This window comes from Humulus lupulus, chromosome 2, assembly GCF_963169125.1.
Source record: "Humulus lupulus chromosome 2, drHumLupu1.1, whole genome shotgun sequence".
Taxonomy (NCBI): domain Eukaryota; kingdom Viridiplantae; phylum Streptophyta; class Magnoliopsida; order Rosales; family Cannabaceae; genus Humulus; species Humulus lupulus.
Genome location: NC_084794.1, coordinates 90,382,106 through 90,399,850, shown reverse-complemented (window position 1 = coordinate 90,399,850; position 17,745 = coordinate 90,382,106). Strand labels below are relative to the sequence as shown.

Here is a 17,745-nt window from a genome sequence, read left to right as displayed (position 1 = left end):
GTCACTAACATGGGATTCCGCTCCCTCAGCCATGTGACAAAACAGTCACCTAGACCTTTGGCCCTAGCTCTGAGTAACTAGTCTTAGACTAGACAAGCGCTTATAATTTTCATCGACCTTCGGGTCAGTCCAGCATTAATACCCCATATGAGTCATTCAATGATGATATCGATTAGATCTAATCTTTTATCGGCTCTGCGTTCTCGATACTTATGCCGTTTCTGACTCTCACGTCAGTATTACGCGACCAATGCCGAATCCTGAACGGTTGGTGCCATACACAAGCAAGCAATGCTACCAAACATATATCATATGTCAAATATCTGAATATAGGTCATTCAGCATGCTTACTTAACAACTGCTAGCATAATTAGGACCATGCATAAACACAGAGGCTCAAGCTCTGAACAATCTCATATTCAATATTCATAACATGCCCTAACCACATGTTTCTCATGCAACACATGCATCACATTTAATCACTTGACATGCCTTAACAACAACCATGCATGTCACATTTAAGCATCTAACATGCATCAAGAATAACCATGCATGTCACATATACATAGGGTGCAATTTTCTCACCTTTGATTCGAGTGAGAATGAATAAAAGAACGACCCTTGAGAATGGCCAACCTTTAAGTTTCTTAACGGTCACCTAGTCATAACCAAATACGGGACACTATCAATAAAATGAATAACAAAGGTTCCCAAACCATGATCTAGCCTCCGGGACATCAATCCCCACTAATCTGGGTAGTAGGAACAATCTTGAGGCCTAAAACCAAGTTCCCGAGGTAAAAACACTCAAACGGCCTCAAAACCTTGCCTGAGCCGCGGCCTTAGCACCTTGAGCCGCGGCCCCCAGCCACACCAGGAGCAAGGGCCACAGCGCCCAACACACCCAAAACACCTCCAGCTGCTTCTTCGAGTTTGGGCCGCGGCCCCCCACCCAGAACCAGCCATAAACCCCATTTCCTTCTTCCCAAACCTTCCAAAAACATACCTAAACACTTCCAAATCCAAATATCAAAGTTCCCAAACTTCCCAATGATCCAAAATAATCTAATCTCGAGGCTCAAACGAACCAAAAACTCAACGATTCACAAAACCCAATTCTAAGCTTAGAAACTCTAAAAACTCAAAACTTAAGACTTAGATTACCTTTGATTGGGTTGTTTCTCGCTAAACCTTCAGTCAAGAAGCTTATAATATTTCCTAGAATCGCTATGCCTTGATCCTCGCTTGATTTCGACTCCTAAAACTTGAGATTCCTTTGAAATTGCCTCAAACGGTAAAAGGAACTGACGGGAAGAGAGAAATTATTTTCTAACGTACAATTCTATCTGACAAGCTACTTCAAGCTTAAATAACCTCAAATAAAACCTAGTGCTCGGGGTCCCGAAAACACCTCCAGGAACATTATAGTCAAAACTTCCAGAATTTCCTCCTGATCTCAATAACTCCCAATTTATCATCAAATAACATTCCCATTACTCCATATCCCAATAATTGACCACGTTATGACAAAACTGCTAATTCACAATATAAGACTGCTTCATGCGGAATAGCTCGAATATATCTCCATAATAATGGGATCTCATCCATAACTCACAATATGTACCAAAATACACAAATATGCCCCTCAACGGCCAGAATACCAAAACACCCTAATAATCAAATGTGGACCCACATGCATGCATTTAATATCATATTATAATATAATTCACAAAAACATGCATATAATCATTTAATGGCATAATTAAATAGTTATGGCCCTCCCGGCCTACTAATCCAACCATTAAACTACATCAGGGATTTCGGGCATTACAACTATCCCCTCCTTACAAAAATTTCATCATTGAAATTTATCTAAACTGCTCGGAATATAAATTCCGCACAACTGATTCCAGTTTCCCAGGTCGCTTCCTTGACCTCACTGTTTTTGCAACATACCTTAACCCAAGGTACAACTTTGTTCCTCAGAACCTTATTCTTCTGTTTCATATCTGGATTGGCTATTCCTTACAGGATAACTTAGCTTCAAATCCCCAGATTCTCATAACTCAACTCATGAATTTCTTTTAACCCATGTCCTCAGCATGGAAATACAAAATACAATGTATACAACTAACAATGCCAAAGATAAGGTCGATCCCAAAGTCAACCTAACCAGCCCTATCCAGGATTCAAACGGTTATACTACTCTAGGGCTCAACTTGCCCTTAACTCCTCACCCCTTTCCATGGTAATACTTTAAGGAGACACAATCCTCTACTTGGAACTCTATGTTCCTGCTTTTCAATTCAGTAACACTTTTCCATTTACTCTGAGAAGTGAGCATCCAAGCTCTAACCTCTACTAACCTCAATGGTCCCCTGAACTACCTCAAGATCCAAAATCAACACCTCACCCATCTCATTCCAATGAGCGGGTGATACACATTCTCAAGCATACCTCATCTTATAAGGTACCTTTCCAATACTAGATAACTCTCTTTCTCTCTCTAATTTACCATCAGTCTGAGAATGATGAACTAACTGAATCCCATCTATATACTCATCGCCTTCCTTAACCCTTCCATGACTTGGAAGTAATAATAGGGTCTTCATCTGATAAGATAGACCTTAAATTCCATGAAGGTGCACTATCTCTCTCACAAAGAGATCTGAATTCTAATCAGATGAATTACTTGTCTTTACTGATAGAAGTGACTCACTTTAAATACTGGTCCATAATGACCCAATTCAAATCACGCTGACCCACTAACCTGGGCAATCCCACCGCAAAACCCATCACGATGCGTTCTTATTTCCATTATAAAATACTCAAAGGCTACAATGGCCCCACTGATTTCTGATACCCTGTCTTGACCTGCTAACAGGTTAAGAACTTTGCCACATATTCCATTATGCCCCTTTCCATCTCAGGCCACCACTATAAAGCTTTCATATCCTGCTAAATTTCCATGATACCTGAATGAAGAGAATACAAGAATAGCATGAGATTCATCCAAAATCTCCCAATTAATCCCAGTGTCCATCGGATTCCAAATCCGATCCTTATACCTCAATAAACTCATACTTGATACTACTTAATCCTTAGCTAATCCAGCTAAGACATTCCACTCAATCTTTCCTATCTGTGGTTCACTTAAATGTCTTTTCTTTTGATCTTCTCTGAGATAGTAATCTCAAACATACAACTGACCACCTGGCCCACCAAAAATTCTACTCCAGTTTTGGTCAGATCCCTTAACCAACATGTTGCATGAGCAATCACTGTTCTCTATCACTGAGGTGTCATAACCACCTACTAACTGATTCCACTACAAGAAAAAACAGTATTCATAACACTTAAAAAACTGCTAACCGGGACTATTGATAACGCTTCTGAAAATGCTAACATAGCCCTTGTTATTAAAAGTCCAGTCTTTTCTATAACAGTATTTGAATGTTATGTTCGGTGTTATCTTAAACTATTCAATAACACATTTTTAGTTGCTATAATATTCAAATAATAACATTTAGATAGAGTTTTTGGTTATAAATTTGAAGTTTAATCTTATACTTTTTTCATAACACTTTTCAACTGTTACATTTGATTATTTTGATAACATTTTTAGTTTGTTATATTATATAAACTATAACGATTTTTTACGCTTATAATATGTTTTTAAATCATAACATATAGTAATAAAATTGTTACTTTAGTGTGGATAATATATTTTAAATTATTTTTTGATAAGTATACTTATATGGTTTTTTTTAATTAAAAGATTTTCATTATTGTATTTTGATAAACAAAATCAAAATTAATCATAAAATGTAATTCTCAATAGATTGATAAACCATAAGTATTACATTAAACAATAACTAATTCAAACCATGAATGTGTCTACTTCATGAGATCTAAGTTCTAACTTAAATTTGAAAGCTTAACATAATAAAGTTTTATAATCTTGAACATTTTTTTACTTCAAACTATAGTTTGGATGATGTTATTGTTGCTACTGCTGTTGCTGATGTTGTAACTGTTCTTCAGCTTGTTGTGCTTGACTGTGAACCCCAGATAGTGTACTAGTCATTCGAGGGAACTTGTTCAAACTCTCTGAAAAATAAATAGAGAAAGATAAGCAGCAAATATAAAACTGCATGCTAACAAGAATGAAACTATTCTCATAAGAAATATAATCCAAGGTCAATAAGTCTTGGAACCCCTTGTAATTTGGTTTTGGTATCAATAAAGATTCATTCTAGTTATTCAACATACTAGTGTGCATCAGCAATACAAAGACCCACAAACAGATTAATGGTGTATTCAAGAGACCACTGACACTCTTTAACCACAAAATATAACTCACCTTCAAGAAAATCTTTTACACTACCCACAACTTCATTTATTCATTTTTTTTTACCTTTTATTGGATGCCTAACATCTAGCAGAATTTATAAAAAATTTGAGGCTTTCCAAGTCATCATCCTGTAATAGCATGAAGAATTTAGCCGAAATCAGCATCATTATGAAGTGATAAACCAGATATTTCTAGGCAAGTTTAGATCTATTTTGTTCCTTTGTTTACTTTTTAGTTTTAGGATATACACAAATAAGATTTAACAATAAATATATCTTAAACAAAGAAAAAAAAGAATTTAAATGTTATAAATTCTATAGATATAGGTGCATCTATAATTAAACAAAGAAAACTTAACAGTAAAAGTAGTTACAGTTCTTTTGGTGCACAGATCCAGCTTCAAGTCCAGATTCTTTTCATGGAAAGATATGTCTCTGAGCATGTTACGAGTATAGACATGTTCAATCTAAAAGAATAATTAATTGGAGAAAAACACAAACCTCATAACTTGATGATGAAAGTTAAATATCATCAACATGTTTTCTTGTTACAAAATCTACTGTGATCAAGTATAGACTGCTCAACCTCGACTGAACTGAAGCAACAAAATAAAAGATTAATCAAATAACCTATATCAAAAGTTAACATTACAAAACAGTGGTAGATTTCCCTTTTTTTGCTAGAATAAACATCATAGGTATGCAAACACTAAGACTAAATCCCTCTGAAAGACTTCGATTGGCAGAGAGAATTACAACTGGAAACAACATATTCCATCATAAAAAGATCTATTTAAACTATCGAGAATAGTCACATTCACACAAAACCAATATACATAAACTATGTTCCTCAAGCTATACAAAAGCTTAAAATATGCGTCCTCATATCTTACAGGTTGAAAAAATTACACTCAAACATCAGAATCCTGTCGTACCAAAAAGTAATTTTAGTGTCCACATCATTATGTCAACATCACATGTTTAATTTATCTTAGTTTCTCCAAACATTTACTCATCAAAATAATTTGAAGCCCTGCATGGATTCTATGCTACAGTACCCCCAATTAAATATGTGGAGTTTCTAATAATAGGCACATCCTAGGTCAAAAATATATAGATAGAAAGATGTATAAATTACATAAGAGAAAGAGGGAGAAAGCGAGAGAATACATTGTAGGCAAAGGAAGCTCTGGTTTGACTCTTGGTGCCATAGTTACAATGTTTGTCTCAGGACGAGTGGCTTTCCCTGTTGCTCCCGTTGCCTTGTCTTTTTTCAGCTTTTTAACTGATGAGCCCTGCTTTCCTCCTTCTGCTGATCTTTTATGAACACACGAGTTAATATTAAGCATCACAAGAGTGGATGCCAGATAAATATCCTATAACTAGACAGTCCCAAACACAGTCTAAATAGAGGTTACACAAATATGGATAGTAAAAGAAATAACCAAACATTTTTGTACCTTATTTTCCTCCCACTCCGACTCTTTAGTTTCTCCTTCTGCCTTTTCAGAATCAGAAAGCAAACCCCTAGTCTTTTCCAAGCGTTTTTCCAAAGAGTCTTCTAGCAACTAAGAAAATATGGCAACTACTTAAATTTCCTATTACTAACAAACATATATGGGAAACTGTCATATAGAAAGAAAAAAAAAACCTCTTTTAGGCTACTAAATAACTCTCTGTAGGTTGACCAAGTTTTAAATAATTAATTTAGAAAAGAAGAATGATGCTTATCATTCCTAAATAATTTTGAATGAAAATGAAAAAGGGAAAAACATGTGATAAATACTGAGATCATAAGACAAATGAAAAAGGAATGAATAAAAGACATTTAGATTCCATTTTAACTTCAACATACCAACATGAATCAATGGATCATAAGTGTAATACTCAGAGCATAAAGAGGGGGTAACAGAAAAAAGAAAACCCGATTGAAACAAGATAACTTTGTTGACTCACCCCCCAATGTATTTCCTTCTGATTAATCTGACTGACTGCATCTTGGCTACTGCCAGTCAATGTAACAGCCTCCGCATCATCAGAAATTGAGTTGGCTGTCCAGGAGAAACTGCAAACCAGTACACATGCATACATTACACATCATATAAAAATAAAGGAAGCATTTTTACATAAGCGGTAAAAGAAGAAACATGTACCTTGAAAGTTGATATGCTCATTGATAATACCAAGTACAGTGGTAGATTGAGACTTATGCAGAAATTGCAGAAGAAGCTCATAAGAATACTGAGAAGACAACAAGTCATGAGTTTTTTTATACTGCTGCCTCACTGATTCAAGTATACGTATGTTACTAGCAATCATAAGCAACGGTTTTGACATCCTTCCAGAATACTGTGCATAATACCAACACACTAATACAGTGCATAGGTTATTCATAACTCAGCAATAAATAAATAAATTACAAATGGCCCTTGGCACCCCAACCTAAATCATTTACTATAAATAAGAATTCAGGCATACAATGGAACCATGAAACACACAAATTTTACTAAAAGGAGCAAGAAAATTTCTTGAGCTTGTGAAACAGAAGTACCAGAACAGAAGACAGACCTAGATATTTAAAGCTTCTTCACTGATGATAAATAACAAATTAATAGTCCAGTTTGCTCACAGAGGTAGTCGTTTGAACTTTAAAAAATAATACGGCAGCTCAACAATATAAAGCATTGGAGGTCAAGTCCCTTTACAATGTCACTATGTACCAAAGAAGTAAAGTTATACTTACAACAGGGACAATGTCAAAAATTAGAAGGTAAAACATGAGTGAAGATGTTATTGCATGCCTCTCATGTGCCAATGTAGTAAAGACATGATTCTTAATCATATATCTTTCTTATAATATTATTATCCTACTTAATTTAGATCTTTGCTTTGATATGACTAAGCTAGTAGTTTGAATACAATTGAACCTAAATGAATAGGCTTCTGATTAAGTAAAAACCTTAAACTAAATAATAAGGATACATAATGAAAATTTAATGAGACATGATTCAAATTAGAACACTTTTACAGTTGATAAAAAAATTCTCAAACAAAAAGAAATTTCAAACAACTTCGTTTTTGTCTCCTTTCATTTATACTAGTTTTTTCAAAGACAAAACAATATTTTTATGATTGAAACACACACAAAGTAACAAGAGAAGAGCAGCAAGAGCATATCCTCAAAAAAGGAACAAAAATAAGAGCTTGATACATAATCTAAAGTTTAAAAGACAAAAAAAAAGAGCTACTAGTCCAAATCATATCTAACAATCGAAAAATCATATCAAACAGTTTCCTTTCATTATAAATAAAAACATTATAACATTTAACTTAATAAAAAGAAACTCCAAACAAATACCCCTATTTCCAAAAACCCATTAATCTAACTTTCTCATTGCTTAGGTTCGTTCCTTGTATTTATTAGCAGCAAAAAAGGATGAGACAATGTTAAAAACAACCATTGACATTCTAAAATTTAATCTCACTTATAATTCTCACTTAGAAATATTGAAATCGTCTCAAATCAGCCAAGATATTTGGGAATCACAAGCTAATTTAATCATGAGAAGAAGAAACGCGTGCAATCACATTAAGATCCATGGAGCCTTTGCACAGTCACCAACACTTGTTTATGAATAAAGAGAGAGAACAGACAAAAATTTCCATCAAACTAAGAAAGTATCTTATCCCTAAAAAAGTAGGGGAGAAAAGGATAACCCTAATATACATTCCAGAAAAGAAAAAAAAAGAGACTAAAGGAAAACAACACTTAAAACAGCCATAATTCTAAAGTTATCCATCACTAAACCCTAGTAAAAAAACAAAAGTATTGCTAAAATAAAAACAAAAAGGGTCAGTAACAACCTATAAAACAAAATCAAGTAATATCAATTAACCAAATTTCAAACCATACAAGTAACTAAGAAGAAAATGACAATAGCTTTGATTATACATTTCATAGTGCACAATAATTATGCCAACCTTCTACAATTTATATGCACACAAACCCAAGAGCAAACTAGTGTTGTCCTTCCCCGCGACACCACAAGCACCTAGATGAATTCCCCCTCGTCACACCAAAATGTTAATTTTCAGTAGGGTAAAAATAGATATTCTTAAATCTAAAACAACACTTTTAGTAATTTTTTACAAAGTAATAATCCAACAAAGTACCAAATTATATATGCCACATAGTAATTATAAAAATAACATCATTTTACTATGTGACATCTAAAAAATGATTCTTATAATTATATTTATCTTCACCTAAAAATTTACTATTATAAAACTCATATTTAGTACAAATGAATCACATGAAGAAAAAAACTAACTTTAAATATGTGGAAATGGAACTGCTCTCCAATTATGCTTACCTGCCCTAAAAATGTTGCTGCAGCTATAATTTGAAGTGGGGATTATCTAAATATGAAACCTTTGGGTTTTGGTTAAGAGAAGAGAAGATGACAATATATTTAATAGAATCGACACTACACACTAGGTGTAGGTCTCAATCAATTGAAATTCTATTCCAACTTATAATAAAGTAAATGAATGGCTGAAAAGAGTTCCAAGCATATACATTAGATATCTATACACATGATTATTATGATTCAATAGGTCATATTGTGTCCGACTCTAAGATGGGTCTCTCTGAAAATAGTGGTTATGAAAACATAGATGGGGATTCAAATCACGACAACGAACAACCAAATTGAATAGATTCGACAGAAGTTTCTTAAAAGGATAAGACACTAAGAAAAAGACAAGCTAAAGATAAATAAAGATAAAGCAGTGAAATATTTTAGCTTCAAAGTTACTGAAATCAATTTGATGATGATAAATTCATTCAATCAAATATGTAATGGCACACAACAATGAATCAAACACTAACAAGCTCGTGGGATGTGTGTTTTTCTAAGTTAATTGCTATACATAATAAACCCTTTTCTTTTCCAATATGGAACCTTTTTTTTTGTTAAAGTCAAACCAAACTTTCTATGCATGTACATGATATACAACAAGATACCTCAAAGCTGCTTCCTCTGGACATGTTTTGCAGCCAAATTAATTTTCATCAAATATTAATTGATTATCATACATTTTAACTATTTTTACTAACTGCAGAAATATCACCTGCGCATCTGACAATACCTTAAAGCCTACTCCTTGGATAACTTCATACCTTAACTAGGGTTAAAAGAGGCCTAACAAATAGAAGAGGTTCTAGACTTCAACTATGAAACATTACATAGCAGCACTGACAAAGATAGAGAACTAGGGTAACCAAGTTAGCAAAAAGACCCAGTAATGTTTTGCTTAACAAAACTACTATAAACATTACTCCATTTAGATAATGGCCAAAAACAGAACCATTGTACTTTTGAGGTAATTTTATTCTCATTGAATGTACTTGGATATTTCTGCATCAAACACCCTAAAGAGAAGCCACTCCAAACAGTGAGAAAAATGAGGCTTCTCTGCTAATAATGGAGCCAGCCTCAAAGCTTCTTCGCGTTTGTCCCTCTGAATACAAAATCAGAATTAAGTACAATATCTTCAAGAAAGATCAGGAATAACAACAAACAAAATTAAAAAGCTGCAAAGCCAACATAATATAATTTTGGTAACCAGAGGCAATTTATAGACACTTATGCAATAATGCCCCAAACTAAACACATATGCTTGAACCTAATCTAACAAAGGGCTTCAAGTCATATTCCAACCTTGTGGGCTAGTAATTAAGCGCACGAGCTGACATCTTCTTTTCAAATTTCAATAGAAGGTAGACAATATTATATATAGTACAAGAGAATTCCATAATTGGACAGTAAAATAAACATTGGACCTTCACTTTCATATAAAGGAAAGAGAAAATAGTACCTGAAGAAGATGCCTTAAAAGGCAATAAAAATAATTTCATAACTTACAAAACCTTATTATGTTTCTTTTTAAAAAGAAAAATGATTTTCCATTAAAAATAAAATAACATAATACTTGAATGAATACAGAAGCCAGCAATTTAGTAGCTAGTGACCTCACCTTGAAAGGAACTAAAATTGCACACTAAGGGAAGGGGGAAATTGAAAAATAAGGAAAAAAAATGCTAACAAAGAAGATAAGCTTTTATTATATGCAAAACCTGTGGCTTCTAGCACCAAAGAATACGTACCTTTAAGAAATCCTCCTGCTTAAAAGGGTCAGCACCCAAAGAAGGATACCAAACCTGTAAAAATAAACTTCCAACCAGAATAAATATCAGACAAGTAAAAGAAACAGAATTAAAGCAGAAACTCATTAAGCAAAAAAGATCTTGCAAAATATTAGAGATAAGATATTGAACTTGATGACTCATTACCTGCATTCCTCTATGTCCATAATCAAACCAAGATACTTCCTCAATTAAATTAGTTTTGTCCTCTGATCGACTGCAAGTAACCCAAAATAATTCAACAGAATCAGTTAGTTCCCTTTCACGCCCATCATCAAAATCAAGAAGAGAAAGTTCCCCAAATCACAATGAATAGACAGTAAGTGGCATAAAATAAGACAATCACATGGTATTACCCACCCCTACCCCCACCCCCACCCCCATGCCACACACACATCACACATACTGCAAAATGTGGATACAACTAATCCTCACGTTCACCCAAAATAATTCAAGAAATTATTAATTAATTTGAAATTTATCCAGTTCTCTATCAATTTCATGTAAAGAGTTGTAGCTAGAATTTACAAGATAACAATTAAATGTGTGTGCAATGCAATTTACTAACCTCTATATGTTCCAATTATATTCCATGCAGAAAATGGACCCAAGTCACTTTCTTTTTTTCCTCTGAATAACCACTGCAAGAGGCAAATGAGGTGAATTAAGCAAATTCACTCAAATTTCCATCCATATTTTAAACGCATATTTCTAAAAAAAAAAGAAAGAAAGAAAGAAAGAAAGCAATTTTCTCCCTCCTTTTCCTACCAGAAACTATTTCAAAGGAAATTTTACATTTGCATACTTACCGAAAGGAAAGGGAAAGGGAAATGAGAGCAGCTAAATTTCTAAAAGGAAGTTCATTAAATTAAAACTGGCTTTCACATGACAGATACATTTCTTAAAAAAAATATTGCTTTTGGTTGTCTTCTTGCATAAAATGAAAGGTACAATTTATTAACTTCTGTATTGTCTACTCCAATTTATGAACCAAGAACAAAACTCAATGTGAATAAATACGAGCTACTTTCAATAAGACTACATGGAAAAGCCAGAAAAACACATCAATGACAAAGCTAATGAACCTCCTCTTTCTTCTACGGTTTTGTGCAACAGAGATGAGTATGTTATTAACTAATTTTTCTGATAAAACTTATAGCTTTTAGTAAAATACTCTAGCACCTCAGAGTTCTTGCAATTTGTATTTCAATAATATCTCATTCTCCTCCTACTCTCCTCATTGCAGCAGAGTTATAACTTAATAAAAAGCTAAAGCAACTTTGGAGTAAACACAAATACAGATTGGCCCTAATCATAACTTTCTAAAACGTATAAATAATTTCACTGAAATATAATCTCTAATCTCTTAGTGTGTACACTGACTAAGAGAAACAGTGAACAAAACTAATAACCACTACCCAATTCAAATTGTAATCTTAATAGCTGATCAAACTATTCATAAACTTTTTTTAAAAATAAAAGTAAGGCAATAATCTCAATACCAACCTCATCGCCCCAAGAACGAGCTCTCTCTCGCAAGGGTCTGACACTAGCCACCGGCTGCAAAAGCAGTAACGCAAGCCAAAATCCAAAGACGACCCAATTCAATAAACCTAATCTCCTCTTGGAAAAGCACCCAAAACCCAAATTTCTCTTGGCCACCATATCAGAATCTGGGTATCCCATCCCCCCCCCCCCCCCCCCCAATCAGTTATTTTAGCTTTATTTAATAAATTAAAAATTCCCAACACCCATAACACCCATCAGTTGGAAACAAAAAGGAAGTATGTACAAACATATACATATAAATATATATATATATAAAGAAATAAAGTAACTTACAGTGAAAAAGATGCTTAACGAGAGTTTCATGGGGCATAAACTCAGCCACGAGTAACCTCTCATCTCCTTCGCAGCAACACCCAATCAGAGAAAGAGCTCCACTCTGGAGTGTGACTTCGTGAGGCAGAGAAGCTCCACTATGAAGCGTGACTTCGTGAGGCGGAGAAAGAGCTCCACTCTGGAGCATGTCTTCATGAGTCAGAGATGAGTTGAGAAGACTTCGTGAGGCGGAGAGACGAGACGAGAGGCGGAGAGATGAGACGAGAGTGAGACTTCGTGAGGCGGAGAGACGAGACGAGAGTGAGAGATGGAGGCTGAGAGAATTTTTTTTGGGTAACTTAGGGATTAAAATTTGGCAGATGAGACCAAAAAAGAAATTTTCATTTGGCGCCTGAGGTTTTTTCATATGGCGCCAAAATAATACATTCTATGTGTTTTTATCACCCACCATTAATAGCACTTTTCAATATATGTTATTTTTTAATGTAATATATACTAAAAATTGTTGTAGTGTTCTGATCTGCAAGAAGACTCAGAACTCTTCCCAAGGTACATGTGATATCCTTACCACCCAAGGAAACTCTTGCCTTTCGAGGCATTCCTTGACCTTGGAAAATATTCGCAGAGAATACATCACGATACCATCGTCCAAGACGATCACAAATCCTATTCAAATAAACCTTTGAATGCTCTGTTCATCTGATACATAAATACTCACATTAAACAAATTCTCAAAACATAGCTCAGCACTCCTAGTGCCCTTATCTGATATAAAATAGTCTTCTACATATCCTTCTCCCTGATCTCTAGCTGGTAATAACCAGATCCAAGATTCACCTTAGAGAATACCATCTTACTCACTAACTGAACCTTTAGTTCTTACAACTCTGCTGAGCCATTCAAAACAGTGCCCTAAAACCTGTTTCCACTCCTGGCACCAATCCATTTACCATTCTATCTCTTTATATAAAGGAAACCCTAACAAATCCCTTGGAAGCACATCCAGAAACTCACAGACTAGTCCAGTCTGTCCTGACCCCACTGGCACAATCTAAGTGGTATCCACCACACTAGCTAAGAGTTCCATGCATCTCTCTGCAATAAAACTCTAGCTCTCAATACAGATGAGAATAAGCATACAAAACCATACATCGTGCCAACTGTCTCAAGGCTTCCCACTCTTAAGCCCAAGAGTTATTATCCTTTCCCTACAATTTAGCATTGCCCCATACTTACTTAACCAATCCACATCCCAGAATCATACCAAAGTAAGTCATAACCAACCTTATCATAATCACTGATGAGTCATTTTTATCATAATCCAATTCATCTCTTAAATCACCAATATAGTATCACTTTCCAATCACAACATTACCATGTGATCTGTATATCATCTTTATGCCCCTCTATATGAAACAAACAAAGGAATAGCATGGCACCAAAACCAGTCAGCATAACTCAAAAATCAAAACTAGAAAACTGACCTGCCACCCCTGAGGAACTAGTCTTAGTCTCAAATTCCGATTGCATCGGAATGAACACTCGAGCTGGGGTTGAGCTGTCCATCCCCTTTTGCTCATCCTTCCTTTGGATTGGGTAATCCTTCTTACAATGTCCAAACATTTTACATGAGAAACATGCCCTTGCTCGGCATTCTCCTAGATGATGCCTTTTACACCGAGCGCATACCGGATATGTCTTCCGACTTTCCTTCTTACTTGCTCCAATAAGTGGGGATACCACTACCTGAGCTCTGTGCTCTCCAGCACTCTGCTGGCCAATCTGATGTCCTACGCTCTCAACAGCAAGAGCCTTCCCTGCCACCTGAGCATAGGTAGAGACTTCATGCATCGGAGCAACTCTAATGCCCTGAACTATTCTGGGGTTCAACCCCTGAATAAATCTTTCCTTCCGAGCTACATCTGTGGGTACCATGTCAAAAGAAAACTTAGCCAACCCATCAAATCTGTTAACATACTCAGTCACTGTTGCATTCCCCTGAACGAGATTCAGAAACTCATTCATCTTAGTAGTCTTGGCTACGCCACAATAATACTTCTCATTAAACAGCTGCCTAAATTCTTTCCAGTCCATCAGAGTTATGTCTCGTGTCTGGGATACTACTTCCCACCACGTCCGGGCATCATCCCGTAGTACACATGTATCACAGCTCACCCAATCGTGACCTACCAGTCCCATACTATCAAGAATGGAACTGATCATGCCCATCCATTGCTCAGCTCTGTATGGATCTAGGCCTCCCTCAAAGACTGGAGGGTAATACTCCTGGAATCTTCCACAGAGAAATTCCCATCTGTTCTCAACCCTAGGCTGAGCCAAAGCTGATGCCACTCCTGGCATAACCAAGGAAGAAGTGCTCCCCAACAGATTTTGTTGTTGCTTCAGACACCTGATCTCTTCCTCATGCCTCTGCAATCTTGATTGCAAATCTGTGAACATTTGCTGAAAATTCATAGGAGCAGATGAAGAACTAATACCCTGGCTATAACTTCCAGCCTCTATATAACCACCACCAGGCCTCATTATCTGCCTTGAACATAAACCTGCTGATTGAATTTGCAGTCAATAACTTGACCCATTAATAATGATGAGCATATCAAGAGCTTTCCCCACGGAAACAATCTTACCACACCACATTCACAAATCACTTGCAGTGTTATAAACATGCCCATGGCATACATACATCAATCATAATCCCTGTTCTTCCAACATTCACACCATGCCTCTAACTCCAACATGAAATTATCACAATTATATATTCATGGAGCAGGTAATCATATGATCACATTCATATATATATATATATATTCACGGAGCATATAATCATATAGTCAAGAGCCAAGCTCTATCAGAATCTCATGCCCCCTAATACAATGTGCAGGTAAAGCATTTACATTCTATTTAAGCAGTTAAGCATATAACTACAAAAATAGTTACCATTCCCTGAGTGAAGCTATCTTCAGTGACGAGTGTACATGCCCAGCTTATCTTCAGGAACCATAAACCTTGGCTTGCTCTGATACCAAGTTGTAACACCCTAAACACTAGGGACCGTCACGATGTGCCTTGTAAACTGTGCTAAACTCGATAATCGAGTCATTTGGCCAAAATCGTGTAACTAAGTATGATTAGCGGTTTAGGGATTAAAATTTTTGGTTAAGATATAACGTTTCATTAGAACATTTATTATATACATTGGGATCCCAAAAATATAATTTAAAGGTCTATTACAAGAAAATACTTACAACCAGCCGATCTAAGAAGCAAAACAGGGTTTAACCCTAGTTCCTCTTTCAACCCTCGGCCGTGGTGGACGAGCAGCCGCATATGTACATATCGCCACCTAAGCTCTCCAACTCAAGGATGGTCCAGCTTTCTTTTGCCTTTACCTACACCACATAGCACCCGTGAGCCAAAGCCTAGCAAGAAAACTCAATATGCTCATGAACAGTAATAACATGTCATCAAATCATAAGGCACATGCCTAGAAAATATAGCCCTATTCAAACAGGCAAATAAGTTCAAACAATGAACGCGTGACTGATCAATAAGTCACTAATAGGGGGTTTGTACCTTTTAACAAGTGACTAATTACCAAGTCACTAACAGGGGGTCAATACCTTTAAACGAGTGACTAATTATCATATCACTAATAGGGGGTCAATACCTTTAAATGAGTGACTAATTATCAAGTCACTAAGATGGGATTCCGCTCCCTCAGCCATGTGACAAAACAATCACCTAGACCTTTGTCCCTAGCTCTGAGTAACTAGTCTTAGACTAGACAAGCGCTTATAATTTTCATCGACCTTCGGGTCGGTCCAACATTAATACCCCATATGAGTCATTCAATGATGATATCGATTAGATCTAATCTTTTATCGGCTCTGCGTTCTCGATACTTATGTCGTTTCTGACTCTCAGGTCAGTAATACGCGACCAATGCCGAATCCTGAACGGTTGGTGCCACACACAAGCAAGCAATGCTACCAAACATATATCATATGTCAAATATCTGAATATAGGGCATTCAACATGCTTACTTAACAACTGCTAGCATAATTAGGACCATGCATAAACACAGAGGCTCAAGCTCTGAACAATCTCATATTCAATATTCATAATATGCCCTAACCACATGTTTCTCGTGCAACACATGCATCACATTTAATCACTTGACATGCCTCAAAAATAACCATGCATGTCACATTTAAGCATCCAACATGCATCAAGAATAACCATGCATGTCACATATACATAGGGTGCAGTTTTCTTACCTCTGATTCGAGTGAGAATGAATAAAAGAACGACCATTGAGAACGGCCAACCTTTAAGTTCCTTAACGGTCACCTAGTCATAACCAAATACGGGACACTATCAATAAAATGAATAACAAAGGTTCTCGAACCAAGATCTAACCTCTGGGACATCAATCCCCACTAATCCGGGTAGTAGGAACAATCCTGAGGCCTAAAACCAAGTTCCCGAGGTCAAAACACTCAAACGACCTCAAAACCTTGCTTGAGCCACGACCCCCAGCCACACCAGGAGCAAGGGTCGTTGCGGTAAATGAAGAATTAAATGAATCATTATGTCAAAAAAGGCTGGAGGAAAAATTAACTTCGACTTGTTCAACCAATGTACGAGCACAAATTTGCTTAAAGAATTTGCAAAGCTCAATGGTTGTCTTCGAAATAGACTTATCCAAGTAGCCTCGAACTCCTATCGGCAACAGACGTTGCATAAGAATGTGACAATCATGGGATTTCAACACAACAATGTCGCCATCATTGTCAGTTACTTTCTTAGAAAAATTTGAACCAAAGCCATTAGGAAGTCTAACTCCTTTTACGAACTGACAAAAAGAACGTCTATCAATCGGTGTGAAAGAGTACATAGGATGTGGTTTGATTAACTTTGTGCCGTCTTCCTTGAGGTGAAACTCTTCTCGGATTCCCCAATTCTTCAAGTCAACTCGTGCGTTGGTGGTGTCTTTAGATTTCTCATTCATAAGAAAAGTACTGAGTAAACTATTGCAAACATTTTTCTCTACATGCATCACATCTAAATTGTGCTTCAGTTCAAGTTTAGACTAGTAATCAAGTTTACAAAGAAAATACTATTTTTACTCCAATTAAGCTCTTTTGGATCTCGCTTTCTTTTCACACCCCTGAAACTGACATGTTTACCTGGCAAACGATCTGGAACATGCGCTAATTGTTTAAGTATGTCTTGACTACTGAATTTTCTTGGAGGACGTCCTTTTTAATAATTATCATCAAACAAGCAACTCTTCCTCCGCTTATGCGTAGAAGATAAGA

The 17,745-nt window shown here is 35.9% G+C and overlaps 1 protein-coding gene and 1 long non-coding RNA gene across 2 annotated transcripts; both read right to left on the bottom strand.

Moving 5' to 3' along the window:
- Window positions 1-4,820: 4,820 nt before the first annotated feature.
- Window positions 4,821-5,944, bottom strand: LOC133816174 (uncharacterized). The gene is made up of 3 exons (XR_009885053.1): window positions 5,814-5,944; window positions 5,524-5,670; window positions 4,821-4,949 (listed from the first exon to the last, which is right to left on the bottom strand). It is a non-coding gene; the product is annotated as an uncharacterized LOC133816174 (long non-coding RNA).
- Window positions 5,945-10,715: 4,771 nt separating this feature from the next.
- On the bottom strand, window positions 10,716-12,257 carry LOC133816173 (transmembrane E3 ubiquitin-protein ligase FLY1-like). Its single transcript, XM_062248813.1, has 3 exons — window positions 12,068-12,257; window positions 11,130-11,202; window positions 10,716-10,778 (listed from the first exon to the last, which is right to left on the bottom strand). The coding sequence occupies exons 1-3, from the start codon at window positions 12,245-12,247 to the stop codon at window positions 10,753-10,755; spliced, it is 279 nt and encodes a 92-aa protein (XP_062104797.1). The 5' UTR covers window positions 12,248-12,257; the 3' UTR covers window positions 10,716-10,752.
- Between the last annotated feature and the right edge of the window lie 5,488 nt (window positions 12,258-17,745).

Excerpts from the sequence above, each read along its gene's own strand:
- LOC133816173 (XM_062248813.1), bottom strand. The coding sequence starts at position 12,247 with ATGGGATACCCAGATTCTGATATGGTGGCCAAGAGAAATTTGGGTTTT. Across the intron at positions 11,203-12,067 it reads CTCGTTCTTGGGGCGATGAG|TGGTTATTCAGAGGAAAAAA; the intron begins GTTGGTATTGAG and ends TGCCTCTTGCAG. Across the intron at positions 10,779-11,129 it reads TATAATTGGAACATATAGAG|TCGATCAGAGGACAAAACTA; the intron begins GTTAGTAAATTG and ends GGTTACTTGCAG.